This window comes from Zonotrichia leucophrys, chromosome 6, assembly GCF_028769735.1.
Source record: "Zonotrichia leucophrys gambelii isolate GWCS_2022_RI chromosome 6, RI_Zleu_2.0, whole genome shotgun sequence".
NCBI classification, from domain to species: domain Eukaryota; kingdom Metazoa; phylum Chordata; class Aves; order Passeriformes; family Passerellidae; genus Zonotrichia; species Zonotrichia leucophrys.
In genome coordinates, this window is record NC_088176.1 from 33,599,135 (window position 1) to 33,623,429 (window position 24,295).

The following is a 24,295-nucleotide window of genomic DNA, read 5'->3' on the forward strand; positions in this document are numbered from 1 at the left end:
TAGGTAAATATGCACAACATTGTCATTCTTAATTAAATGGCAGCAAATATGCTTTCTCATCTGAGCTTTTTTCCCCAAAAAGGAAAGCTAGCCAATATCACCGTGAGCTTTTACATTTTAAAGTTCTTGCAGCAGAGATAAACCCACTGTATTAGAAAACTGAAGTGCCTTTCTTTTCTCTACGTTGTTTTGCTGTGTGAGCAAATAAGCCAGTTCTTTTTCATGTGAATACTGTTAGGGATTATTAAATTAAGAGTTTTACATCTTAATTCTACTACCAGGGGTGTATGTGAGGAGTGTCATGGTAGGTTAAGGTGTTGTAAGGCAGAATAAAGCAGAACCCAGCATGTTCATGCCTGAGAGGAAGAGAACATAAAAAGTGTCTCCTGAATTCTTGAGTCTGGTACTGAATGTGAAAAACACACCTACTTGATGGAACTGTGCTGTATTTTCAGAATTAGTTTTTCCAAATAAAATTTAACAGTGTATGGAAGTGTTTTAATCTTGATTCCTGAATTTACACAGTTATGCTTGGAGAATGCAACTTTAAGATCTATCAGCAAACATTTTTTACAATCTCTGATTTCAGAACACTTGTGTCCAACTTTCTCCCTAGAGATTTCTCACAATTGTTGGATTTTAGATAACTTCAAAAAGAGATATTTAAAGCCTATTTTGTACTTCATCAACCTATTCTGTTGAAATATTTATTTTCTGGTGTATGGGAGATGTATAGGCAGCATGAAAGAGGCTACAGCACAAAGGTTTAGCAAGTGTTCAATGCATTTATGTAATTTCAATATCACACCACATTATGACTGCATTTAATCATATCAACAAGCAACTATAAAATTATAATTAGGCTTCTTTTAGAGAATAATGTTGCAATGGGAAGCAGCATTAATGTAGTTTACTGCATATATTTCAGGACTATCCCAAATAAAACTGCAAAGGCCTAACCTAAGAATGTTCTCACCTTTTAAAATTCATCAATATGAACTCGATCCTTCTGTTGGGATGTCTAACCATGGGCCAAAGCTGTCCTTTCTGCAGCAGAGTGAGAGCTGTGTATCGGAAACTTCAGCACCGTGTCAGAACGCCAGCGGCCACACGTCTTTCTGAGGGGAAGGGTTGGACTCTCGGGCTCAGAGTGGCCCATAAGGGAATTGGGAGCGGAAGGCACGTCTAATATTACCCCGTATCACCGCACCGGTAACGGAGGTGGGGCCGGGGCCGGGACAGCCCCTGACAAAGTGTGAATTCCCGGCGGGCAGGGCTGAGGGGGCGGCGGCGCCCCCGGCCCTCGGCGCCCCTCGCGCTCCCTCACGGCGCGGGCCCCGCCCCTCCCCGGGCGGCGGCGCGAGGAGCCGCGCGCCGCTTCGCGCCTTCAGCCCGCGCGCCCGGGGACCGCCCCCTCCGCCGCCTCCCATTGGCTGCGCGGGGCGCGCTGGGCGGGGCTGGCGGAGCGCGCGGCAGCGCTGCCGGGCCGCGGGGCTCAGGGAACCGAACGGAGCCGAGCCGGGCTGGGCCGAGCTGAGCTGAGCTGAGCTGAGCTCCGCACGGGAGCTGCCCATGGCCGAGAGGTAGCGGCCGAGACGGCCGGGGAGCCGCAGCTGGGCGGAGACGGCTGGGAGCGCGGGGGGTTTGAATTTGAGAACCGCTCCCGGCTCCGAGCGCGGGGAGGCGGCATGCGGCTCCGGGGGCCGGCGAGATGGAGTTCCTGAGGGCTGTGAGGGCCGGCGGGACGGGCTCTGAGGGCCGGCGGGACGGGGCTGTGAGGGCCGGCGGGACGGGGCTGTGAGGGCCGGCGGGACGGGGCTGTGAGGGCCGGCGGGATGGGCTCTGAGGGCCGGCGGGACGGGGCTGTGAGGGCCGACGGGACGGGGCTGTGAGGGCCGGCGGGACGGGGCTCTGAGGGCCGGCGGGATGGGCTGTGAGGGCCGGCGGGATGGGCTCTGAGGGCCGGCGGGGCGGCACCCGCTTTCCTCGGGCTGGGAAGCGCTGGGAAACTGAACCTTGAATACCAGTTTTCTAATCAGCTTCAGGTAATGGGTAAAAGTTTACTGCTCCGTGTTCGAGGTGTTTGTGTGGCTGCGGGAGTTCGTGCCTGCAGGGAGATACAAACTTTCTCCCAAGCACAGGGTTTGCAGTACAGTTATAATTAGTTTACTACTGCTTATGGATATGTGGACACAAAAATGAAGCACTAACTGTAATAAATAGCAAGTTGCTTATATTTATAGAGATTTCCTACACTCTGCCCGTATAGAACTAAAAAAAATATTAAAAAAACTTATAAAAATTGAAGGGGACTAAAATTTGGTTTATATTTGAAGCTTTCCCCCTTTTTGCATGTAGGTCGGCTGTTTTCAAGCAGCGCAGTATTCTTTGTCATTAGCTGTTTGTAATTTCAGTTTTCAGAAGAAGGCGGCTGACTCGCCTGATGCGATCCTGAGGAATGGGCTGAACAACAGATACCGTGTGCTGGAGGTCAGCGTGATCCAGAGGAATGGAAGTGACCCTGAGAAGCACCTGACAATTACAGCCTCCCCCTCACTAGAAAACACAGAGCTGTGCATCCTTAGGAATGGCTGGTAATCCACACAGATGTTTGAAATAGAATGAAATACTGGATTTTGTTTGTGTTGTCTGTGAGTTGAATTTTACAGCCTTGAAAGAGATAGGGGATCCTGAAGGAATCTTTGTTCAATGTAATATTATCAGTGTGCTAGCATAATGGGTATCATCTTGAGGGACCTGATCTCAGGTAATGTGTGCTGAGTGGGCACTGCTACCTTGCAGTTTTGTCATTGTAAAAATGCCTTTATTCACTCTCAGGACTTCTTTGGGTCAACTCCTCAAAAGAATCCAGCCCAGAAAGAAGGTTGAATCTGCTCTGTTGGTGTGTTATTTCTGATACACTGTGTCTGTCATTCGCAAGCACTGACTGTGGGGTGTGTTCCCTTGCAGGGAGTCTGTCCCGGTGGTTCCAGGGGACATTGTTCACTTGGAAGGGGAGTGCAGCTGTGGCACGTGGGTGGTCGGTGCCCAGAGTGGGTACCTGGTGCTGTACCCAGACCTGCTGCTCTCGGGCACCGCCATCTCCAGCAGCATCCGCTGCATGAGGAGGGCAGTGCTGAGCGAGCGCTTCAGGGTGAGTGCTCCTTCCACGCTGCCTGCCAGCTCCTGCTCCCCTGCTGCCTTAGCTCAGTGACAAATCTGCCTCTTGGAAATGGCATTGGTAGCAATTCATGATGTTTACAACACAGAATCATTTGGGGTGGAAACTCTCTGCTTGAGCTTCTCTTGTTTTTTTGAGAATTGCACCTGAAATAATGCAGCCACTGGGCTAAATAAATGGTCTTTCCACTTATAATTCTGATAATTTTTTAAATAATCTCTTGCTGCATTTTGTGTGGATATGAATCCTTTGTGAGGGATATGCTTCCTGCCGTCCATATGAAAATATAACCACACTTGGCCAAGTTAACAGCTTGTGAAAAATGTGGCTAATTCAGTTAATAATTGGTGTGGGCTAACTGTGGAGTCTGAATCCAGCTGCTGGATCTTGGAAAGAGGAGAAGTGGTATTATCCTTGCTGATATATGAGAGATATTTGTGGTAGTGTCATTGCTGATAAATAGAGCAGCAACAGCTGCCTGTCTCAGCTGATGAAAACTTCCAGACATGATAGGAATATAAATCCAAATTAATAAGGGAATTTTAATGGAGTGGTGAACAGCCTGGCTGGGAACCTGTGACTGGAACAAGAAAATGAAGTACAGGAGATTTAGACCACGAAATGGTTTTCAACCCTTTATTAGAGGAGTAAGGGGGATAAAATAATTGCTGGGACAATGCACAGGGGCCTGAGTGGGATAGCACCATGCCCCTGTTGTGAGAGCAATCTGTGAGAGATCCATATTACCACAGTGTTTATGTTCCCAGCTGTTTGGTAGTGACTCCTGTAAGGTCATTCACTACCACTTCAGTTCTTGTGAGTCTCCAGAGCCCAGCCCTGCTCATGGCTTCTGAGCCTTCTTGGTGGGATATTTTCTGTGAGCTGGTAGCAGGCAGGAAACTGCTTCATGCCAGAAATCTGTGTAAGGTTGTAAAGGAATGTATTTGCACTGGGAAATGCCTGCAGGCAGAACTTTCTGACAGTTTTATTTCAATCTGTGCTCTTGTTTCTTGCCTGCCAATCACATAGAGATTGGGACAGAACAATAGGTGAGACCCCTTCAGTTCAGGCAGGTTTGACCAGATAATCACTAGTGAGGTGAAAGCTGTCGTGATCTTGTAGCTAAGTGAGTGCAGGCTGTGATGTGCAGCAGAGCAAATGCAGGAATTGCCAGAGGAGTTGGCATGAGATGGGCACAAACCTTCAGCTGTGGTGACTTCCCTTCTGTTGCAGGGCTCTGAACCGGGCTCGCCCCAAATGCTCGTTGGGACAATCCTTCATGACATCTTCCAGCAGTCAGTCACCAATGACCTGGCACCAGAAAAGGTGCAAGAGCTAGCAAATAAAATTGTGTATGGACAGAAGTACCTCAAGGAAATGTAAGTAGCATTGCAGCTGCCTTTTAATGTGTGGAAGACAGGGCAGGAACACTTTGAAGTAGCAATTTGTACTTTAAAATTGTAGCACTGGTGTCAGGAGAGTGTTCTGCCAAATGACTTTGCTTAATGGAAATTAGGGATCTTTTAATAAGATAATTCCCTATTTGATAGCTTAATTTTATTTGCCTTCCCTGCTGAGCTGCTTTTGTATATCTGAACTACTGTTTTGGAGTAACTGTATGTGGCAGGGATCTTTTTTACTTTTAGGCCAAGCAGGTTGCAGTGTCTGTGTCTGTAACATTTTAGATTTCCAGGCATCTCCCAAAGCTGATTTGAGTGGGACAAATAGTTAATTATGATCCTCAGCAATGAACCTGGAACCTTGTGACTGACCAAAACTGAATTTCTGTTAATTTTATATCCTTATCAGGTTAGTTCAAAGTCTCAGTTGTTAGAAGACCTTTAACTTATTTTCTCAGCAGAGCTAATAGAAATGCTGGGCAATGCTTAATATTTCCCTGAGAAAGTGGGAAGATGAATGGCTGTTAGTTTGAACATTTTACTGCAGGCTTGATTAAAATACAATTCTACTCATGTAAATTAAAAATCATTATATATAGACTTTTAAATTGTATGTTGGGCAGTATCACTATCTGTTGAGTCAGAAGTTAAAGTTGTAGTGGCAACATTTATAACTCTTAGTTCTGTTATGAAGACAATATTTTGAATTGTGGCTGCTGAAATGCCTTCATGTCCCTCTGGGCTTCCATGAAACTTAATTTGCAATTCCTTTTTGCATATGTAGGCTACTGTTTATTGGGATTGAAAAATAAATTGCATAAATCTGCTGCCTGTGGTCATTTGCACTCCTATGAACTTTTTGTGCAAAATCCACTCTGTTGCTGCAGAATAATGACATTGTTTCCAGTGGCTGCCAGCACTGAATTGTCTAATGCCACACAATTACATTCTGTGTCATGTTTTGCCAAAATGCATGTAAGGAGCAGATGAGGATATCCAGACTAAAAACAAATGGGCTTTGCATTTTTTATTCAACCTTGCATGAATTGTAGGAATAGCCATATTTAAATGCATGAGTCTGGTACTCCTTTCCTGCAGTCAGACTGTTCATTCTGTTTCATCACTTCTGCCACACTGATGCTCTCACTGTGCTCTACCTGTTGTTTCAAAGGTTCACCAGAAATGGATGTTCTGGTGTACTATATCTCTTTTAATAGATGTTCAGTTAATAGTTTTATGAATTGAGTTGAACCTCCATGAAATTGTTGTCATCTACAGTTTATAGATATAAACATTCGACAGTTACTTCCAATGATCTTGTTGCTACTCCAGGCAAATCACTTTAGTACCACAGCAGATTTAATACTTTGTGCATGTCTGTATTTTTTTTTTTTTTAGGTATCTCTTAAATGTGAAACAAGCACAAATAATGCAAGAAATAGAAGAATATTTGCCATCATTTTTTAAGTGGGCAGAAGACTTCATGCACAATCCAGCAAACCAAAACAAAATGCAACTAAAACTGTAAGAAGCCAGAATTAAATTTTAAACCTTTCAATGTTGTATATCTTGTTTAGTTCACTTGAAATTTTTGGAACTCCTTATGCACATCTGTTGGGTGATTTGGAGTTAATTCATGGCCTCACTGGTTGTAGGGCTGCCCTTGTGAGTACTGGGCAGGACATGAAGCCTGAGGGGGAGCAGACTTCAAAACCTTTAAATCCTTGTGAGCAGCGTGGTACAAACCAGAGCTTTTAGTGAGCAGAAGGGCAAGGGTATTTGAGCTGCTGACCAAAGCAGGAGTTACTGTAGGCATGAGCAAGACTGCAAATCACAATGTGAAACTATGAATGAAATGGAGTTCTTGACTAATAAAAGATTTCTTTGGTGAAATGGTGACTTTACTCAAATGCTGCTGAGCTCTTCTTGTCCGTGGCTTCTTGCTGTCAATTTTAACCATAGAGTGTTAAAGTTTCAGTGAAATGGCAGGTCTGAGCAAAACCTGTGTGCTACTCTCAAGTGTATGACAGAGGGTGGTTATTGAGAAAAGACCAAAAACTATTGAAAACAGTTTAAAATCTCATTTTAACTTTGAAATTTAGGTGAACAGCAAAACAACTGAAGTTAGTTTCTGATATGTTGCTTCCTCTATTAATGGGAAGATTAGTTTGAGTGAGACTTGATGCATTTTATTTCTCAAGTTAGTGCCTAAAGGACATTTGTAATGCAGAAATATTATGTATTTAGTTGCTACACATTTTAATGTTTAAATATTAATAATTAAGGGATATTGTTAACTTCTGGCTTAATTTTCTTCCTAGGTCAAATGGTGGGAAAGCAGAAGATGTATCTTCTAAGATAGAGGTTGTAGATATCTTGGACATTGAGGAGAACATCTGGTCTCCCAGGTTTGGGCTGAAGGGCAAGATTGATGTTACAGCCAGGGTGAAAATCCACTGCCAGGCTGGAGTGCAGTCTCGGGTAATGCCTTTGGAGCTCAAGTCTGGCAAGGAATCCAACTCCATCGAGCACAGGAGCCAGGTACAGGCACCACAGGGCCCATTTCAGTCAGGCCTCTGTGTGCTTTTTTGTTAGGTCACCCATTTTCTCTTATGAGTATGACACACTTTGTCTGTGGAACAATCTAAATTCATGGATAGCTCATCCTGGCGTGCCCAAAGCTGCTGGTATAAAATTCAAGTGAACTTAGTAGTAAGAAGTATATACATTTACTACCTTCAAGCACACTTTTGGGTTTTTTATCCTGAAATGTCTGTTCTTCAGTCTCTTCTTACTACATTCAAATATGAGGTTGAAGCAAGCTGTTTCAGGAACTAGAGTTACACATATTTCCATGTAGCTGGCCTGATTTAGAAAGGTGGTAGCCTTGATATAAGGTGTTAAAGATGCCTTTTAATTTAAATCCTTGGTAAAGTTCTTACTACTTGCAGCTTTTGGAAGACTTGTGATAATAATGGCTGTTTAGCCATATCAATTGTGGAAGAACTAAATACAGTTTAGAAAGTGTTTTGGTTTTAATGCTGTGCTGGTTTTGACTGGGTTAGCAATGGTTTTGCTCACAGGAGATAAGTGTGGGCTGTGTTCTGGCTTTGTGCTGAGCACAGTTTGACAGCACAGGGATGTTGCTGCTGGCTGGGCAGGGCTCACACAGAGCCAAGGCCTTTCCTGGGAGTGATGGAAGTGAGGGGACAGCCAGGACAGGGGACAGAAGGGATCAAAGGGGTGTCCCAGACCGTGCAGCTGCTCAGCACACTCACTGTCTGAGCTGGGGGAAAGGAGGAGCAAGGGTGGGGGCACTGCAGGGTTTGCAGTGATGCAGTTTTGCCTTCCCATTCCACATATTCTACCCTGCTCTCCTGAGGGTGGTTGAGCACCTGCCCAACCATGGCAAGCTGTGAATTGATTGTTTTGCTTTCCTTGCATGTGTGGCTTTTGTTTTCCATCTTAAACTGCCTTTACCTGAACCCTCAGCAAGGGTGGGGAGGTGAGTGAGCAGCTGTGTGGTGCTTGGGGTTAAACCACAGCAACTCTACTGGGCCAATATGTATTGTAAATATGTATTTCTGTGTGATGTTTGCAGGTTATTCTGTACACATTGCTGAGCTTAGAGCGGAGGGCAGATCCTGAAGCTGGATTTCTTCTTTATCTGAAAACTGGTACGATGTATCCTGTGTCTGCAGCTCGCATGGACCGCAGAGGTAAAGCTGCTCCCCTGCTCTGGAAACCATCATTCTCTTAAATATCACTCAAATCTTTCTTTAGAACTGTAAAGTTTACTCTTATGAAAATAGCTGTACTTGGGGGTGCTTCACTTGTTACAATACTTGGAGATACTTCACTCATTACTAAGAGTTTACTTCACTCATTACTAACATTTATGTTAAAAATTCAGTTGTTTTATTAATACAGTGCAAGGACTTTGTGAATAATCAGTTCTTAGTTGACTAAAAAGTTGATAGCTAATTATTTTTGAGGTAGAAATTGTTACAAGCAAAACCATCAGCTTAGTTTATCCTTTTCTTGACAGAATTAATGAAGTTGAGAAATCACGTGGCCTTCTACTTAACACACAGTACCTATAAACCTGATGTGGGAAGGCAGAATTCACAGCTTGCTGCTTTGCCTCCTGTGATTGATGACAGTCAAACATGTAAATACTGTTCCCAAATGCACAACTGCTTTCTGTACAGCAGGTAAAAAAAAAAAAAAAAGTCTGACTAATGTTTTTAAATGAGATTGAATAATTGTATCTTTCGATATAATAATTCCATTTTTGTGGTTGACAGTTTTGTATGTATTGAAGATTTTTCCACCCAAAAAGAATCTTCCACAGATTTCTCTACAACTTTTATGGTTCAGCTCCTGATCTCACAGAGACTTAATATGTTTGCTCAGGTACACTTTTTGCAAGACAAAATCTGAGCTAAGTCTCAACAAAATACTTGATGACAAGAACAGATCTGTTTAAAAAGCTGTATTCTTGCAGCTGTCTGCAAGAGGCAATCCCTGGGCCTGAGTTCTGGCTGGAGAAGCACTTTTTCTTCACTCTGTAGAAGATTGTTTCCCTGTAGGGTATGACACAAGTAATACCTTGATACTACTCTGCTGAAGTGTTGTTGCATCTCCTGGTCAACAGAAGGAGTGAGCAAATATTCCATAAAATGTCACACAAAGTTATTGAATTGTTTCAACAGCTGTGACAAGTTTTAGTCTCTGTTGCACAAAAACCAACCAGAATTGTATATGGAAGAGATCAAATGAGCTTTGTTAGAAAAGGAGAGCCTTGGGGGTGGTCTTGTGGAAATAGAATGCCTGTTTTTTTTTTAAAATTAGAGGTGTCAAAGTGTGTGTTGAGGGAGCTTTGTGGGGATCCCTGATATGTTTCTGTGAAATCCTGCTTCTGATACTCAGTTGTTGCAGCAGCAGGATATAGCTGGAGAGCTGTTTACTTCTGAAGAAGCTTTTCTCTCTCTGGTTGTGTTTTTAATGTATGATTTGGTATTAAGTCTATTGATATTTAATTTTGAAATAAGTATTAAATCTCCCTTGCTTAGCTAAATATCAAAATAGTATACAGTAGTTACAATAAAATGAGTAAAAGGTGAACTCTGTAAATGTCTATGTTACTATCTTTGAAATGCCTTTATTTGGTCTTGGATTAACTCACTGCCCTTCAAAATGATAGAGATGGTGTGAAGTAACTCATACAAGGTTATGCATCTGAACAAAGGATGCAGGTTCTACTTTATTCAAGTAATGATAGATTGATCTGCCTGGTATGTTGCAGTGGGTATTTGGATTGTTGCTATGTGGGCTTGCAGGTGAGAAAGGATGCAGGCTGAGCCTTGTGGCTGGTTCTGTCCCCAGGGCTGTGGAGCAGAAGATGCCCAGTGTGGCCTTTCCTGCTGCTTTGGTGCCTGTCATTGACAGAGAGACCCAGCACCTGAAACCCTCCCACCTGGAGTATTTCAGCCTCTGGTATCTGATGTTAACCTTGGAGCTGCAAAGTGGAGAGCATAAAAAGGGATACAAAAATATATGGATGACACCTTCTTTGGAAAGGTAAGGTTTAATTTCCAAACTCATGTCAATGATCCTTCCCTTCCCTTCCCTTCCCTTCCCTTCCCTTCCCTTCCCTTCCCTTCCCTTCCCTTCCCTTCCCTTCCCTTCCCTTCCCTTCCCTTCCCTTCCCCTTCCCTTCCTTCCTTCCCTTCCCTTCCCTTCCCTTCCCTTCCTTCCCTTCCCTTCCCTTCCCTTCCCTTCCCTTCCCTTCCCTTCCCTTCCCTTCCCTTCCCTTCCCTTCCCTTCCCTTCCCTTCCCTTCCCTTCCCTTCCCTTCCCTTCCCTTCCCTTCCCTTCCCTTCCCTTCCCTTCCCTTCCCTTCCCTTCCCTTCCCTTCCCTTCCCTTCCCTTCCCTTCCCTTCCCTTCCTTCCTTCCCTTCCTCCTTCCCTTCCCTTCCCTTCCCTTCCCTTCCCTTCCCTTCCCTTCCCTTCCCTTCCCTTCCCTTCTTTTGGTTTAGATGGTTGCTTGTGGCTGATATGGTTTTTTAACTTGTGGGGTTTTATTCTTAATAGTTCTCTTACAGAGAGGATCTTAATATTAAAATATTTCTGTTTTTAATACCTTCAGAGAGAAGGCTGGAGATTGTGTTGGAAACATGGTCAGAGTTGATGAAGTCCATGAAGTTTCTGAGGGACAGTATCTGCATTTTTTCCAGCGTAGAAACGGTGCCATACCTGGGACAAACCTGTTGGTTGGTGATCGAGTGGTTGTGAGTGGAGAGGAAAAGGGTTTGCTTGGTTTGGCTACTGGCTATGTTAGAGAAGTCAGTGCAACAAAAGTCTCCTGTTTGTTGGGCAGGTAATAGGATAAAAAGAGAAATATCTGTTTGCAAACACTGTGGCACTGGCTTGAGGAAGGGTGCTGCTAGGTGTCCAAAAAGCTGTGACATGTCCTGACTCTTCCTACTGGTGATGCCTCAGGGTTTAGCTTTTATGTTTTTCAGATTGTTCTGCTTTAGTGTGTGGGTCTGGGCTTCACATTATGGGATGGTGAGCTCTGTGCACAGAGCAGGGAGACAAAACAATTCCTGCTCCAGCTGCGCACCAAGGACAAATGATCCAGATCTCAGCCCAAGAGCACAAACAACTGGACTGAAAAGAGAAAAACAAGCAGGGTGGGACTGCCTGGGCTAAAGCTGGAACTGGACATTGAACTGCAATGTGCAAATGGAGCAGAACTGATGAGAGACCCCATGACCAGGTGGCCATTTTGGGACCATTTTGGTTCACCTTGAGTGCAGCCCTGGCTGGGCTCTGGTGCTGCCCAAGGTGGAGCCATGGAGGAGATCCTTTGAATAAATCCCTGCTTTATTCTTTAGCTCCATCTAGTCTCTGTTCCAGGCCAGCCTTCACAAGGCACCACTGGCTTTGGAGTAGTTCCCTTCAGAAATTCTCTTGTCTTGATTGAAACTGTCAGTACCTGCTATGTATGCCTGTCTATTTACCCAGGTTGTTTGAATAAAAGCACATTATAACTCTATTTCCCTACATCTCTAGCATGAATCTATATGGATACAGTGATTACTGTGTTAATAGTAACTTTCATTGTTCAGTCTATATTGTCTTTAAATTGGGTTTATGTTTTGTTATCCCTCATTGGGATCATGCTTTCTTTAGATCAGTTAATAGTGTATTTCAATCAGCTGTTGCTTCACTCTGGGATCTCTGGAAGGTATCATTTAACATGTAGTAATAAGTCTTTAATCTGCATACAGCTGGTAAACAAAACTATTTCATCCATGTTCTTGTCCTCCTTCAGGAATTTGTCCAACCTCCCCAAGAACACTGTATTCAGGTTGGATCATGATGAAGGAGATGTTGGTACAGGGGTCCCTTTTAAAAATCTTTCTAAATTGATGAAGGATTGCCCAGTCAGGTACGAAAAATCAACTTAATTTCATGCTTTCAATATTTTCAGATGAAGTTTCTCAACTGGTAACTCTTATTTGAGCTCAGTTTTGGCTTTTTTTTTATCCACAGTGAAAGGCTCCGCAACCTGATCATTGATTTCCAGAAACCATGTTTTATTCAGCACCTGAGCTCTGTCCTTCCTCCTGAAGCAAAGGAAACTGTTGCAAATATTTTAAAAGGTACAATATTCCTTTCTCCAAAATATTCTAATTAGTAGTATGTTTCTACAGGCAAAGTGTTTATCATGCTATAAATGTAAGGAGTCTTCCCTACTTTGGGGTCCTGTGATAGTTCTCAGTTTAAAAATTAAACCCAAGTTCTTACCTTGCATGTCTTCCATCTAGCTGAAGACATTTAATCACAGGAGACCTGATCAGATCCTTGTTCACACCTTTATTTTCCTGTTGCTAGAGGCTGCAGGGTGCAGTTGCTGACAGAGGGCTGTGTGATTCCCTCTGTCACCTTTACAGGAGGAGGGGACAGTGACAGCTCTTGGGATGGAGGGAGAGGAAGGAGATGGGCTTTGGTGGAAACATTCACTTGTGTAATCCATCACTCTTGCTAAGCTGTTGACAAGTGTCAACACAGTGTCATGCTTTGTGGCATTGATTTAAAAACAAAACTTGCTTAGGTATGAGGCAGCATCTTGTATTTGGTGGAAATATTTCCTTGTGCTCTGACAGAGTTGCCTGTGAAAACATAAATTTAACAGAATTGTCTTAGAGTAAACTGAATTTTTTATAAAAACTCAGTTTGAAGTCTTACTTTGCTGGAGCTTTGCTTAGTCCAGATAGCTGAAATGTGCTGCTTGTTTGCATCAGGCTGGGGCAAAGCAGCTCTGCTGTGCTGTTTGTTCCAAACAACATGCTGCTGTATGTGCAGCTCAGCAGCCCTTGCTGTGAGCTGTGTGTTTGGTGTGAAAGTGGTATGGTCAAACACAAGTGCCCAGACACAATCTGTGGAGGTGGTCAATTAAGATATTAGAAAAAAAAGCCACAAAAGGTCTAAAAATAAAAATGTCTTCAGTGACTTATCTCTAGGACCATAGTGCAGAGCTTCTACTACTTATCTTGTGTATTATGTTTAATGTCATACCTTCACTTTGCTCAGTTCTTGCCTCTATTAAGGGCTTTAGTGAAGGAGGAAATTACAATTTTGCTGTGACTTTAGTAATGATTACAATTATGATGAAGTGGAGTAATTTAATTTTGCTTTTTCTTCTGAAAGGTCTAAATAAGCCTCAGAAACAGGCAATGAAGCAAGTGCTACTTTCAAAGGACTACACACTTATTGTGGGCATGCCTGGAACAGGAAAAACCACTACAATATGTGCTCTAGTAAGATCATGTACCTTGGAGTTTTAATTTTTTTAGTGAAATTTAGAGGGTAGAATTAAACCAGCTGTGTAGTGTCATGAATTAATCTGACTGTAGATGTATAATTTCAAGGAAGAAAACACACTTCTTTTTGCTTAACCTATATTTGGTAAAACTAAAATTGGACTTTGTGGAGTAGGATGGTCAATTGCTTGTGTAGGAATGTATGTGGGAGGGAGGAGAGTGAAGTGTGATATTTAATCATTTCTGTGATGCTTTAGTGTGAAAATTCTTTGGCTCCAGATATCAGCAAGTGTTGAAATGCTGAGTTATAGCTCAAAAGAGGAAGTAGCCAGTAGTACTGACTCGAGCAGCCACTGTGGATTGCATGAACCTGTGGGGCTGCATCCATGTGCACTCTGCCCCCATCTCCTCTACTGCTGCTGCTCTTCTCTCCAGGACAGAGCTGTAGGAGCTGCTGCACTCAGCCTGTGGCCTGAGGGAGGTTTTCATGGAAGAGCAGTGCATCCCTGCTTCCATTTGCCATCAGCTCGTGGAAGGAGGAGGCTGGAGAGCTGCTGCTATTGCCCTGAGCCTGCAGTGGCTGCATTGCCATGGGAGCAGCGCTGTGGGAACAGGCTGGAGAGCTGCTGCTGTCTCCAGATCAGCCCACTGCCTGAGCCTCCAGTGGCTGCATTGCCATGGAGAGCAGCACTGTGGGAACAGGCTGGAACAGCTGCATGGCTGCTGCATCTCAGATCAGTCTATTGCCTGCAGTGGCTGCATTGCCATGGGAGCAGTGCTGTGGGAACAGGCTGGAACAGCTGCATGGCTGCTGCAATCTCAGATCAGCCCAGTGCCCTGCAGTGGCTGCATTGCCATGGAGAGCAGCACTGTGGGAACAGGCTGCATGGCTGCTGCTATCTCAGATCAGCCCAGTGCCCTGCAGTGGCTGCATTGCCATGGGAGCAGCACCGTGGGAACAGGCTGGAGAGCTGCTGCTATCTCAGATCAGTCTATTGCCCTGCAGTGGCTGCATTGCCATGGAGAGCAGCACTGTGGGAACAGGCTGGAACAGCTGCATGGCTGCTGCTTCCCCTGGGGATCTCAGAGTGCAGTTCCTTGGGAGTGCACATGCAGGTTTGGCTCTGTGTGAGCAGCCCTGTGAGCCTGCTGGCCATGGGAGCCCTCAGGACTGCTGCCCACATTGTCAGTGGCCAGGGAGACAGGTACAGACCAGGTCATGTTTATTATTGCCTCCCTCCAACCCCCCTTGTGTGTGGGATCTCAGCAGCTCAGGACTGAGGTGCCGAGTCACCGAGAGCACCCTTGGGGGGCTCGGGAGTCCTGGAATGTTGCCAGAAGTGTCTGGTGGCTGGACTTTGATCCTACACAGGAGACGACACCTGTATGAGGATAGGAGGGTTTCACCGGGGTGAATGGTGAAGGGATTGGTTAATTAGAGGGTGAGACACAGGGTTTAGGATTTCTGTACAGGGGGGTTTAGAGAAGTAAGATGGAGGAATTGGGGCGTGTCCTGTCCTTCTTCTTCTTCTTCTCCTCCATCTTCTGTGGTGATGGTGGCACTTTGGGATTGGTCATTACTAAAAGTGCACTGGGCAATAAGGGTGAAAGGTATTGGGGAAAAATGATAAATATTGTACACGTAACCATGAGTATAAAGATAGGTGACTGCCCGGAGGGCAGGACAGTGTGCTCATGGCTGACTGCTGAGCAGAGCTCTGTCGGGCCGAGAGAAAATCTTTTAGATAAACAATTAATAAACACCGAGACCGAGAAAAGAACTGAAGCCTCTTCTCGTCCTTTGATACGTGGGCTGCTCCAAGGCCACCCCGGGCCTTTCCAGGCCCTCCAAACAGCCGAAAACCGGACACTTGTGCTTTTCACCTTAGCAAACCTGGGGGTGTTGATTCTTGCAGATGAATCCTTTTCTGCTTCTCCTTAACAGCTTCTCCTTTTCTTTCCCTTTGCTGCCCATTAGGTGAGAATTCTTTCTGCTTGTGGCTTTAGTGTCCTCCTGACCAGTTTTACACACACAGCTGTGGACAATGTCCTGCTGAAGCTGGCCAAATTCAAAGTTGGTTTCTTGCGCTTGGGCCGAGCTCAGAAGGTTCACCCAGACATTCAGAAATATACAGAAGAAGAAATCTGCAGGTCCAGGTCAATTAAGTCTGTAACAGATTTGGAAGAGGTCTATAATAGTCAGGTGAGAAAAATGGTTTTTTGCTAACCCTTCAAATTATTAAACATTAGTATTTTGTTTGGATGCTGCAGAGAAGGAACCCATCCCAAGGGTGTGTACTGCTGTAAGAAATCTGGGCTGAAAGAGATACTCAACCTTGTTTCAATTTCTTTATAGCCAGTAATGACCTACATTAGGTCTGCAAGTTGAGAAGCTTTGTTTATGTCCACACAAAGTAACTCATCATTGTAAGTAATAAGCCCCAAAGACTCCAGTGCTTCTCTCTGAGGATTTGTGAATGGGCTGCTGCAGCCTCCTTTAGCATTCTTTACATTCTGCTGCTGTTTGTGCCTCCTCCCTCCCACTGGTGCTCCTTGTGCCATCAGTACAATCAGCAGATGGGGAGAGGAAGAGGAATGCTGTGGAGCTGACCTGGCCAAAGCCTTATTTCTGATTGAAACATGAGTGCTGTCTGTGTGAATGTCAGTGCTAACCATAATGGCAGCTGGGTCATACAAGTCAGTGGCAGCTTTAAATTAAATTCACTGAAAGAATAAAGTTTGATGGGAGTTGCAGTAAATGCCAACTTCACAAAAGCTGCCATTTACTTTTTATTGATAAGTATTGCTGGGGAATGACTGAAGTCAAACGGGGAATGACTTGGCATTTCTTGTTTTGGTCATTTTGGGTTGCAGTGGAAGCACAGCAGTGGGGAGAACTGTGCTGCTGTTGTTGTTTTATCTTTTCCTCAGTATTGCAAAAAAACCCCAAAGCACCTGATTTTTCACTGTAGTCATTTCAGCACACTCCATGAATTGTCCCTGAATAGAACCTGGCATCACTCTGAACACATGACAGGAACAAGTTGTAGGCTGCAGTCTGCTCTAAAGCTGGTTTTGTTTGTCACTTGCAATTGATACAAGAACATGTCAGGCCAACATATATCTAAGTGATGCTGATCTGATTTCAAGGCTAAATACTTTGATTTCTGTGATTTTGCAGTTTAGTTCAGTTTAATGAGAATTCGTTTTTCTTTTGATATGGAGAATACAGTGCTAAAGGATATAAAATGTACCTTATCCTTGAAGTGTGTCTCCATTTTCAGCCAGTGGTAGCAACCTCTTGCATGGGAGTGAATCACCCCATCTTTGCTCAGAAGCAATTTGACTTCTGCATTGTTGATGAAGCTTCCCAAATCAGCCAGCTCGTCTGCCTGGGCCCACTGTTCTGCTCCAAAAGGTTTGTGCTGGTGGGGGATCATCAGCAGCTGCCTCCTCTTGTGCTGAATGCAGAGGCAAGGTAAGAGAAAATGCTGCTGGACAGTTCCTGGTCACAGATTCTGGGAAGGCTCTTGCAGTGTTCTGATTGACACAGTTTGATTTTTGTCTTTGTGTTCTAACAGAGATCTTGGCATGAGTGAAAGCTTATTTAAAAGGCTGGAACAAAACCAAAATGCTGTTGTCCAATTAACTGTGCAATACAGGATGAATAGGTACTTTCAACATTTATTTTTTAAAATGTGTTCTTGATGTGGGATTGAAATGGTGAGATTTTTATGCCTTTTCTTGTTTTTTAAATCTTTAGTAAGATTATGTCATTGAGTAACATGCTGGTCTATGAAGGCAAACTGGAATGTGGCTCAGAGAAGGTGTCAAATGCCACTGCTAACTTGCCCAACCTAAAGAAATTGAAACTGGACCTTGGGGATGCTTCAAAGTCATGGCTGAAAGAAGTCCTTGATCCAGACACAGCTGTGTGTTTCCTGAACACAGAGAAGGTAAAGTTCATTGTGCTCTTTCAGCAAGTAAAACTTCATTCAGCTTAGGTGGGGTAAACCAGGGAGCTTCAGGAAGTGTTCTTGCAGCATCATGTGAAGTGTGCAGCACACAAAAACATCCTTGGCATTGCTGGCAGAGCTGGGCAGGGTGGTACAGCTGCTGCTGGAGACATCACACCTGAGAACAGCTGAAAACTCGAATTTAGATACTATTGCAGAAAATATTGAATGGACTTGGAACTTAGTTCTTCCTATTCAAGGTGTGCAGCCATAGTGGGTGTCCTTGTTTCCATTGGCTGAGGGTCAGTGTGGCAAAGCTGTGAGCCAGTGGCAGCAAAACCTGCAATTCTCCATGCAGAAATGCAGACATTCAGTACACTGAAGTGTGAGGGATGGATAAATTGCTTTAGGTGTGTCCTTTCATGGGCACCCAGAATTCTGCTGGGAAAGTAAAATGCTAGTGCAGATAAAAATTCTGCAAAGAAACTGAAATGCAGGAAAAATGAGGAAGAGTTTAAACACATGGGGAAAAAGATGAATAAATTAATACCTGTTTGTGGTCTCCAGTGCTTGTCACTGTACTTGGTGATTGGATTATGATTTGAGTCTTTCTTCCTCCTTAACAGGTTTTGTGTTGATTCCTATTAATACTGTTTTGCCAATAACATAATATAATTTTGATATAGTTATCAGCTTTTATGATCTTTTATGCTGACTGTGGTTAGAACTCACCAGTGTTTCTATGCTCTCTGACATTGTACAGGACTCATGGTTTTTTCCAACAGTTTGATAGAATCTCTTTAATGACCTAAAAACAAGCAGTGTTTACTTTGATGGCTTAGAGAAATTTCTAAAAATGTCTAAACCAAACAGAGACATTTTCCAGGAATGCCTGGACAGCTGCAGTTCCTTTCCCAGCAAGGCAGACAGTTGGTCCCAGGGAAGAGGCCTCTTAATGGGAATCTGGCTGAACCACTGTTTATCTAGTAATTATAGCAAAATTGCTAATGGAAAAGCAGAGTTTCTGTTCCATTTTTTTTCCCTAGAAAGCCCATCTCAAGTGTAAGACAGCTGTCCTCTTCATAGAGCCAGGAGGAGAGGTTTTATTTCCAAAATATTTGAGATTTGATGAAACATGAGGCTGTAATGCCATTTCTCCCTTTGGACTTCCTGTCAGAACTGCATGTGTTGTGGCAGTCATGGAGGGAGAAATGAAAAACCCCACTGAACATGACAACAGACAAAACAGCTTTTATTTCCTTTCACTTGATAGGAGGTTTTTCCCCCATGTATTGTTTATAATGTAACCAAGAAATGCTTATGAAGAAGTAGACTTGAGAGGGAGGGATACAAACAGAGAGAGAAGGAAGAGGAAAAATCACCATGACACCACCAGGAAGCTTACATTTATTATGCTGGCTTTAAAAAAAAAAGAAGAAAAAGCCTCTATTGTTTTCTGCTTAACAATGCAACAAGTTTGTGACAGCAGTGGGAAATCTATTTATTTCTATTCTGCCAACCCCTGTGTCAGTCTGCACTTCTCTGACAGCTTGGTGGTTTGAAAAATGACATCCTTGATTTAGGGCAAATCTCCTGAGAATTTCTAGCCCAAGTTGTTTTTGTTGGTGGTTCTGCTGGTGTCCTATGGGAACAGGAGAAATATAAATGTAAGCATGTGTTATCATAAGCATGACACAGCTTTTAGAGCTTCTTTCCTGAAATTATTTTTGTGTAATTTTTAGCTACACTAATGCAAGTGTGGTCAGAAATTAACTGTGCCCTTCAGGGGGTTTGGAGGCTTCCAAACACACTTTCATTGCTATTGATGCTACTGCAGCTCCAGAGCAGGCAGGAGTCAAACAAAGAGAAAAAATTACCAAACTGACACTACAGTGACAAGAGTTTACATCCTGAGCTTGTTGGCCTCATTCATACATGATCTAGAAATGGCAGGTAACAGTTAAGAAATGGTAAATTCAGTGAATATTTAAAGGTTGGGAGTTTATACTACAATTTATATTGCCATTTTGGATAGTTCTTGTGTAAGTGGAAATGTAGGCTTTCAAACATTGAAAAAAATTATCCTTTCTGCCATGGAATGAAGAAAATTCTCTGTAAATAATGCTGTATGGAGAGTGTTAAAGCAGAAGTCCCATGTAGAATATCATTAGCTCTCTTACCTTAGCAGCAGGAAAATGTCCATGTTTGGGTGTTTTGATTTGTGATGTGTAGTGCTGAACTGTAAAGTCAGAGGATTAAGTCTGGCAGTTTCTTAAGGTGACAAGCTAGTGCTAGAAACTTATTTTGGGGGTTGTTCCAATTTGTGTGGCAAGTTCAGTATCCTGAAATTAATTCACAGTACAGGCTCTTCTGTTTAGTAAAATTTAGCATTTAACTTTATTTCTTTACTTCATACCATCAGTATAAATCCACATATGACTCAGTGAGTTAGGGACAGAACACAGTACCCCATTACAGACAGCAAAATTATTGTTTTCTGTTTGTGTTTTCAAAGGTCCCAGCACCAGAACATGCAGAAAAAGGTGGCATAAGCAATGTGACAGAAGCTAAAATAGTGCTTTTCCTCACATCCTTATTTATTAAGGTATCTTTGACTTTATGACCTGGTTTGGAGGGAGACCTTTAATATTTTTACATTGCTTTAGTAGTGGTGGCTGTATGTGTTGGGGGATAATCTTAAGGATAAATGGAAGGTTGGTTTCATGTCAGTGTAGTGGGGAGCCTGAGGTCTGCATTCCCTTCCCTGTCCTTGCCTGCTTGGATCTGAGAAGCAAAAAACAAAAGCTGGATGCCAAATTCTTTTAAGAGATGAGGGAGGAGAGAGGATTTGCTTTTGTTCCTTATTTCATCCAGAAATACAGAGCAGGAGCTTCAAGTGTTCACCTAGCAGTCTAAAGAAGAAAGAAAACATGAGTTACTGCAAGTTCCCAAGCTTTGTCTTAACTTGGCATAAAGACAGACATCCTTGGAATCCTCATTTTTCTATTTCCTTTAGTTAATATTTGTTACACCTACAGTTCCTTTAATTTAGATATTAATAATATAGATATTAGCAGCACTGCTAATAAAAAAAGTTAATTAGAAGAATCTGACCGTACTGAGTTTCCCAAGCCAACTGCAGTGACAGATTTTTTCTCTGCTTTCTCCTTCATTCAGGCTGGCTGTAAGCCCTCAGACATTGGCATCATCTCACCCTACAGACATCAGTTAAAAACAATCACTGACTTGATGGCAAAATGGAAGGAGAACAGAGTGGAAGTGAACACAGTTGACAAATACCAAGGAAGAGACAAAAGTATCATAATTGTGTCCTTTGTTAGGAACAGCACTGATGAAAATGTAAGTTGGTCATTTTAACTTTGTTCCTGTTGGGATCTGTGCTGGTCACAGTGACCCTAAGAAAAGTTGGGAAGTCTCTTTTCCCAGCCTGGCACTTGAAGAAGGAGTCAGGGCTCTTCATTTCTCAGTCTCAAGGTTGTTTATTGTTCCTTATCTATAAAATTCTTTCTCCTGCCCTGCTAAGATCTGCTTACCAAGACAGTCCAGGCACTCTGCCTGCCCACAGGGTGGTGTTATGTCTTTATACTAAAAACTACATGTACAATGTTTACAATCACTTTCCAAAACCTATCACCTATGTCAGACAGTGAGCTTCTACTCTAAACCAATCTGTGAGTGCCAAAATCACAGCAGAAGATGGAGGCCAAGAAGGAGAAAGGCTGGACACACCCAAATCCCTCCATCTTGCCCCCTGAATCCCCATTCTAAAAAACCCCAAAATCTACTTTTTCACCTGGTGATAAATTCACTATCATTCTACTTAATTTGTCATGGCTTGCAGATCTTCATCTAAGGTTGGTAATTTTCTCCATGGGTCACAACCAAACCCACAGGGGCATTGTGGGCTCTGTGAGCCCCCTGGCAGGGTCTGGCCTGCCCAGCACAGCCAGAGGGATGTCCATGTTCCAATCAATGTCAGTGGTTCAGATGCATTTTGAAGATGAGTGCTTTATGCCCATTGAGCAGGGAAAATCAAAGCAAGCGGCATTTCCTTTGCAGCTGGGCTCCCTGCTGAAGGACTGGCGCCGCCTGAACGTGGCCATCACCAGAGCCAAGCACAAGCTGCTGATGGTGGGCTGTGTTCCCTCCCTGTGCTGCTATCCTCCCCTGGAGAAGCTCCTCTGCCACCTGCAGTCCCAGGCAATGATATCCTTTTGCTCCATGCTGCTGTGGGAAAGGGGAAAGCTGCGGTTGACTCGCTGAGGTTTGAGGGGAGAATGGGGAGGTCTTTGATTAGTTAGGTTGTACTTTTAACAGGGATTGGCAGCACACAAAATTGCTGATTAGATTTGCCAGAAATGCACTTGAGATCGAGCTAGTGGATGGGTTTAGAACCTTCTCTGTCTTTAACAGCAGAAAAAGTCAGTGCTGACTTGCAAGTCAACTTGGCCATATTTTTTTTATTTTGATGCCTGAATTTTTAATTTTTAATGTTTTTGCATTTTTTCCTGTGATCATTTTGAGTTTCTTGGCATCTTAACATCAGTGTGATAGCTTTCTTCCACTCAACACATCTGCTTCATGAATAATCTGGGTGGAAAGGAAAACAGTGTCACTTTCAGATGACTTGGTAATTTTTTCTTTCTCTCTGGCATTGTACTGAACAAGCTTTAGCTATTGCTGTTTCCATCTCCTGTTTAAACAGGAAAGAACCTTGTTAGCTGCTTTCTTTGCAAACACCCATGCATATTCAAACAGGTTTTGTGAAAGCCAAGGGTTGATAAAATGCTTCCTTAACTTGCTACATCTTGAATCTTCCAGTGGGGGCTCACGAAAGTATCCACAAGTGTAACATCCTATGAGTGGGAAGATGGAAAGTTTTACAGGACTTTGTATCTTCACACTGCAACACTTTGCTGCTGCTGTTTAATGTAAATAGCTGGGAATTGGGGTATCAGTGCTGATGTGCACTCTTCAGCCTGCAGGCAGCCAAAACAGGAAGCATTCAATGGTTTGGAAGTTTCCTTTCAGCAGAGTAACAGACATTTCTTGAAAAAGCTGAGGTTACAGAAGTAAAGCACTCAGCTTGTGACAAACCAGAAAGATGAAGCACTCTGTTCCTTCCTGCTGGATATTGCTGTATTCTCTCACCTTGGTGAGCAGTTAGCTGCAGAAGGGACTGGGGAAGCACTTGAAGAGGAAGGGAGTGTAAACCAGTGTTGTACTGAGTCAGGATTCTGGGCTCAACTTGGTTTTAAAGACTTGAAGATGTAGTTTACATACAATAATTCCATTTGTTAGAACTCCTAATTAAGGTGCTGTGTTGTGCTGTTGGGAAAAAAAACCAACAGAAAAAACTTCCTCTTCTTCAAAACCTCACATTGTCCTTTGAAGTCTACTCCTGCTTTTAAAAATGCTGAAGTCTTTTATATTTATATACATAATGTAATTAATCTCCCATGTGAAGATCCCTTGATGACATTTCTAATCTCTTGATTTTGCACACCTCGGGGAGAAATGTGATGCTGATTCATTTCATCCCCTGCATGTGCTCAGCAGATCAATCTGAAGTGAAATGCTTCACGGTAGAACTCTTGTTTTCAGTTCATCTGATCTGCAGCCTTCAAAACAAAAAGGAAACAAAGCTAGACTTGCAGCTCACTGAGTAAGAAGCTTACATGCTCAGGTTGTATTTTTTCAAGATGATGGCATATAAACAACAGAAAACACCTTTTACTTGAGAGATCTCTGTTGGTTTCTTTATGCTACCTCATATTCTGCACCAAAGAGGCTGAGAAGTTTCTTTGCAAGGCTGCTGGTAGAAACATCAATTTTTTTGTTCTTCGGAATCATTAGCATTTGTTTTCTCTTGGTTCAATGTCAAGTAGCTGTGTGCATACAGTTGCAGACAAACTTGTTAAATGTGGGCATTTTCACTCTTTTAAACTGCTCCCTAACTTTTTGTAATGTTTGAACTAATAAAAGTTTGCTGTTGGTTTCATTAAAGTTGTTTATACTTTGTTAATGTTTCATTTTATACAAGGCAAATATTTAGAATGATGCAACAATAATTTGAAAAGTTGACAGGATATTCTCCTTTTTGAGGTGAAAATACATGCTTCATCAACTGTGCCTGTGCTCTGGGTCTTTCAAAAGATGGAAAAATAGGGTAAAATATGCTCTTTATTATAGTAGTGACATCAGAGTGCTTTTTTAGAAGATATTTTCTTTCTGTGTTTAGGATCTGTGTGTAGAAAGCTCTTAAGATTTCATTAATCTGTTTTCTTACACCAAGCAATGCTTATCCAGGATTGCTTGGTGTAAGAAACCATCCAGGAACTGGTTTGCATTCTATTAAAAACTTTTTAAATAAATGGAGGGTATTGTCATTCCATCACGAAGTTGCATGAGAAACAAACAGAAGAATCCACTTATAAAATGCATCCTTCCCTGTCATGTGGTAAAAATTACACTGAGCAGCAAATCCTGAGCCTACAGATGAAACCATGTTTTGCCCTGGTAGTCTCAAACAAAATTGAGATGTGAATCTCTAAAACACTCTGTGTTTCAATGAATATACAGCAGGTGAGCATCTTCTAGCAGTAAAGGATCACTTTTTCTGGGTGCTGCCTTTGAAGCAGCCCTTGGTGCTGCTGGAAAAGATGCAGATGCATGCCACAGCTGGGTTATGTGTCTGCTGGGATTCCCAGAAATGAATAAAAAAGGAACTAAAGGAAGTTGGTTTATGCCAGGCTAGCAGGATCAGAGTGTGACTATTTCAGAATTGTTTAATATTTAAATGTATAAGTTCCTTTTTCCTTGTAAGAGGTGGGAAGGGTGGCTCTAAGTGTCCCTGTCACCATGGGCTGTGGTCTGTCCCTTGTCCTTTGGTCCTTCCCTGCAG

The 24,295-nt window shown here is 43.1% G+C and overlaps 1 protein-coding gene across 1 annotated transcript; it reads left to right on the top strand.

Annotated features, from left to right (window-relative positions):
- Positions 1–1,459: 1,459 nt before the first annotated feature.
- DNA2 (DNA replication helicase/nuclease 2) lies at positions 1,460–23,332 on the top strand. The gene is made up of 21 exons (XM_064716630.1): positions 1,460–1,583; positions 2,415–2,594; positions 2,971–3,154; positions 4,415–4,560; positions 5,980–6,105; positions 6,903–7,122; positions 8,183–8,300; positions 8,630–8,795; positions 9,970–10,164; positions 10,732–10,962; positions 11,923–12,039; positions 12,144–12,253; positions 13,302–13,411; positions 15,393–15,617; positions 16,699–16,892; positions 16,996–17,085; positions 17,178–17,370; positions 19,886–19,975; positions 20,548–20,730; positions 21,451–21,597; positions 22,197–23,332. Exons 1-21 carry the CDS (start codon positions 1,573–1,575, stop codon positions 22,251–22,253), a joined length of 3,093 nt encoding a protein of 1,030 aa, XP_064572700.1. The 5' UTR covers positions 1,460–1,572; the 3' UTR covers positions 22,254–23,332.
- Positions 23,333–24,295: the final 963 nt, after the last annotated feature.

Bases quoted from the DNA above. Each gene is read 5' to 3' on its own strand.
- DNA2 (XM_064716630.1), top strand. The intron at 15,618-16,698 runs GTGAGAAAAATG...CTCCATTTTCAG, and splicing joins AAGAGGTCTATAATAGTCAG to CCAGTGGTAGCAACCTCTTG. The intron at 20,731-21,450 runs GTAAGTTGGTCA...TTTCCTTTGCAG, and splicing joins GGAACAGCACTGATGAAAAT to CTGGGCTCCCTGCTGAAGGA.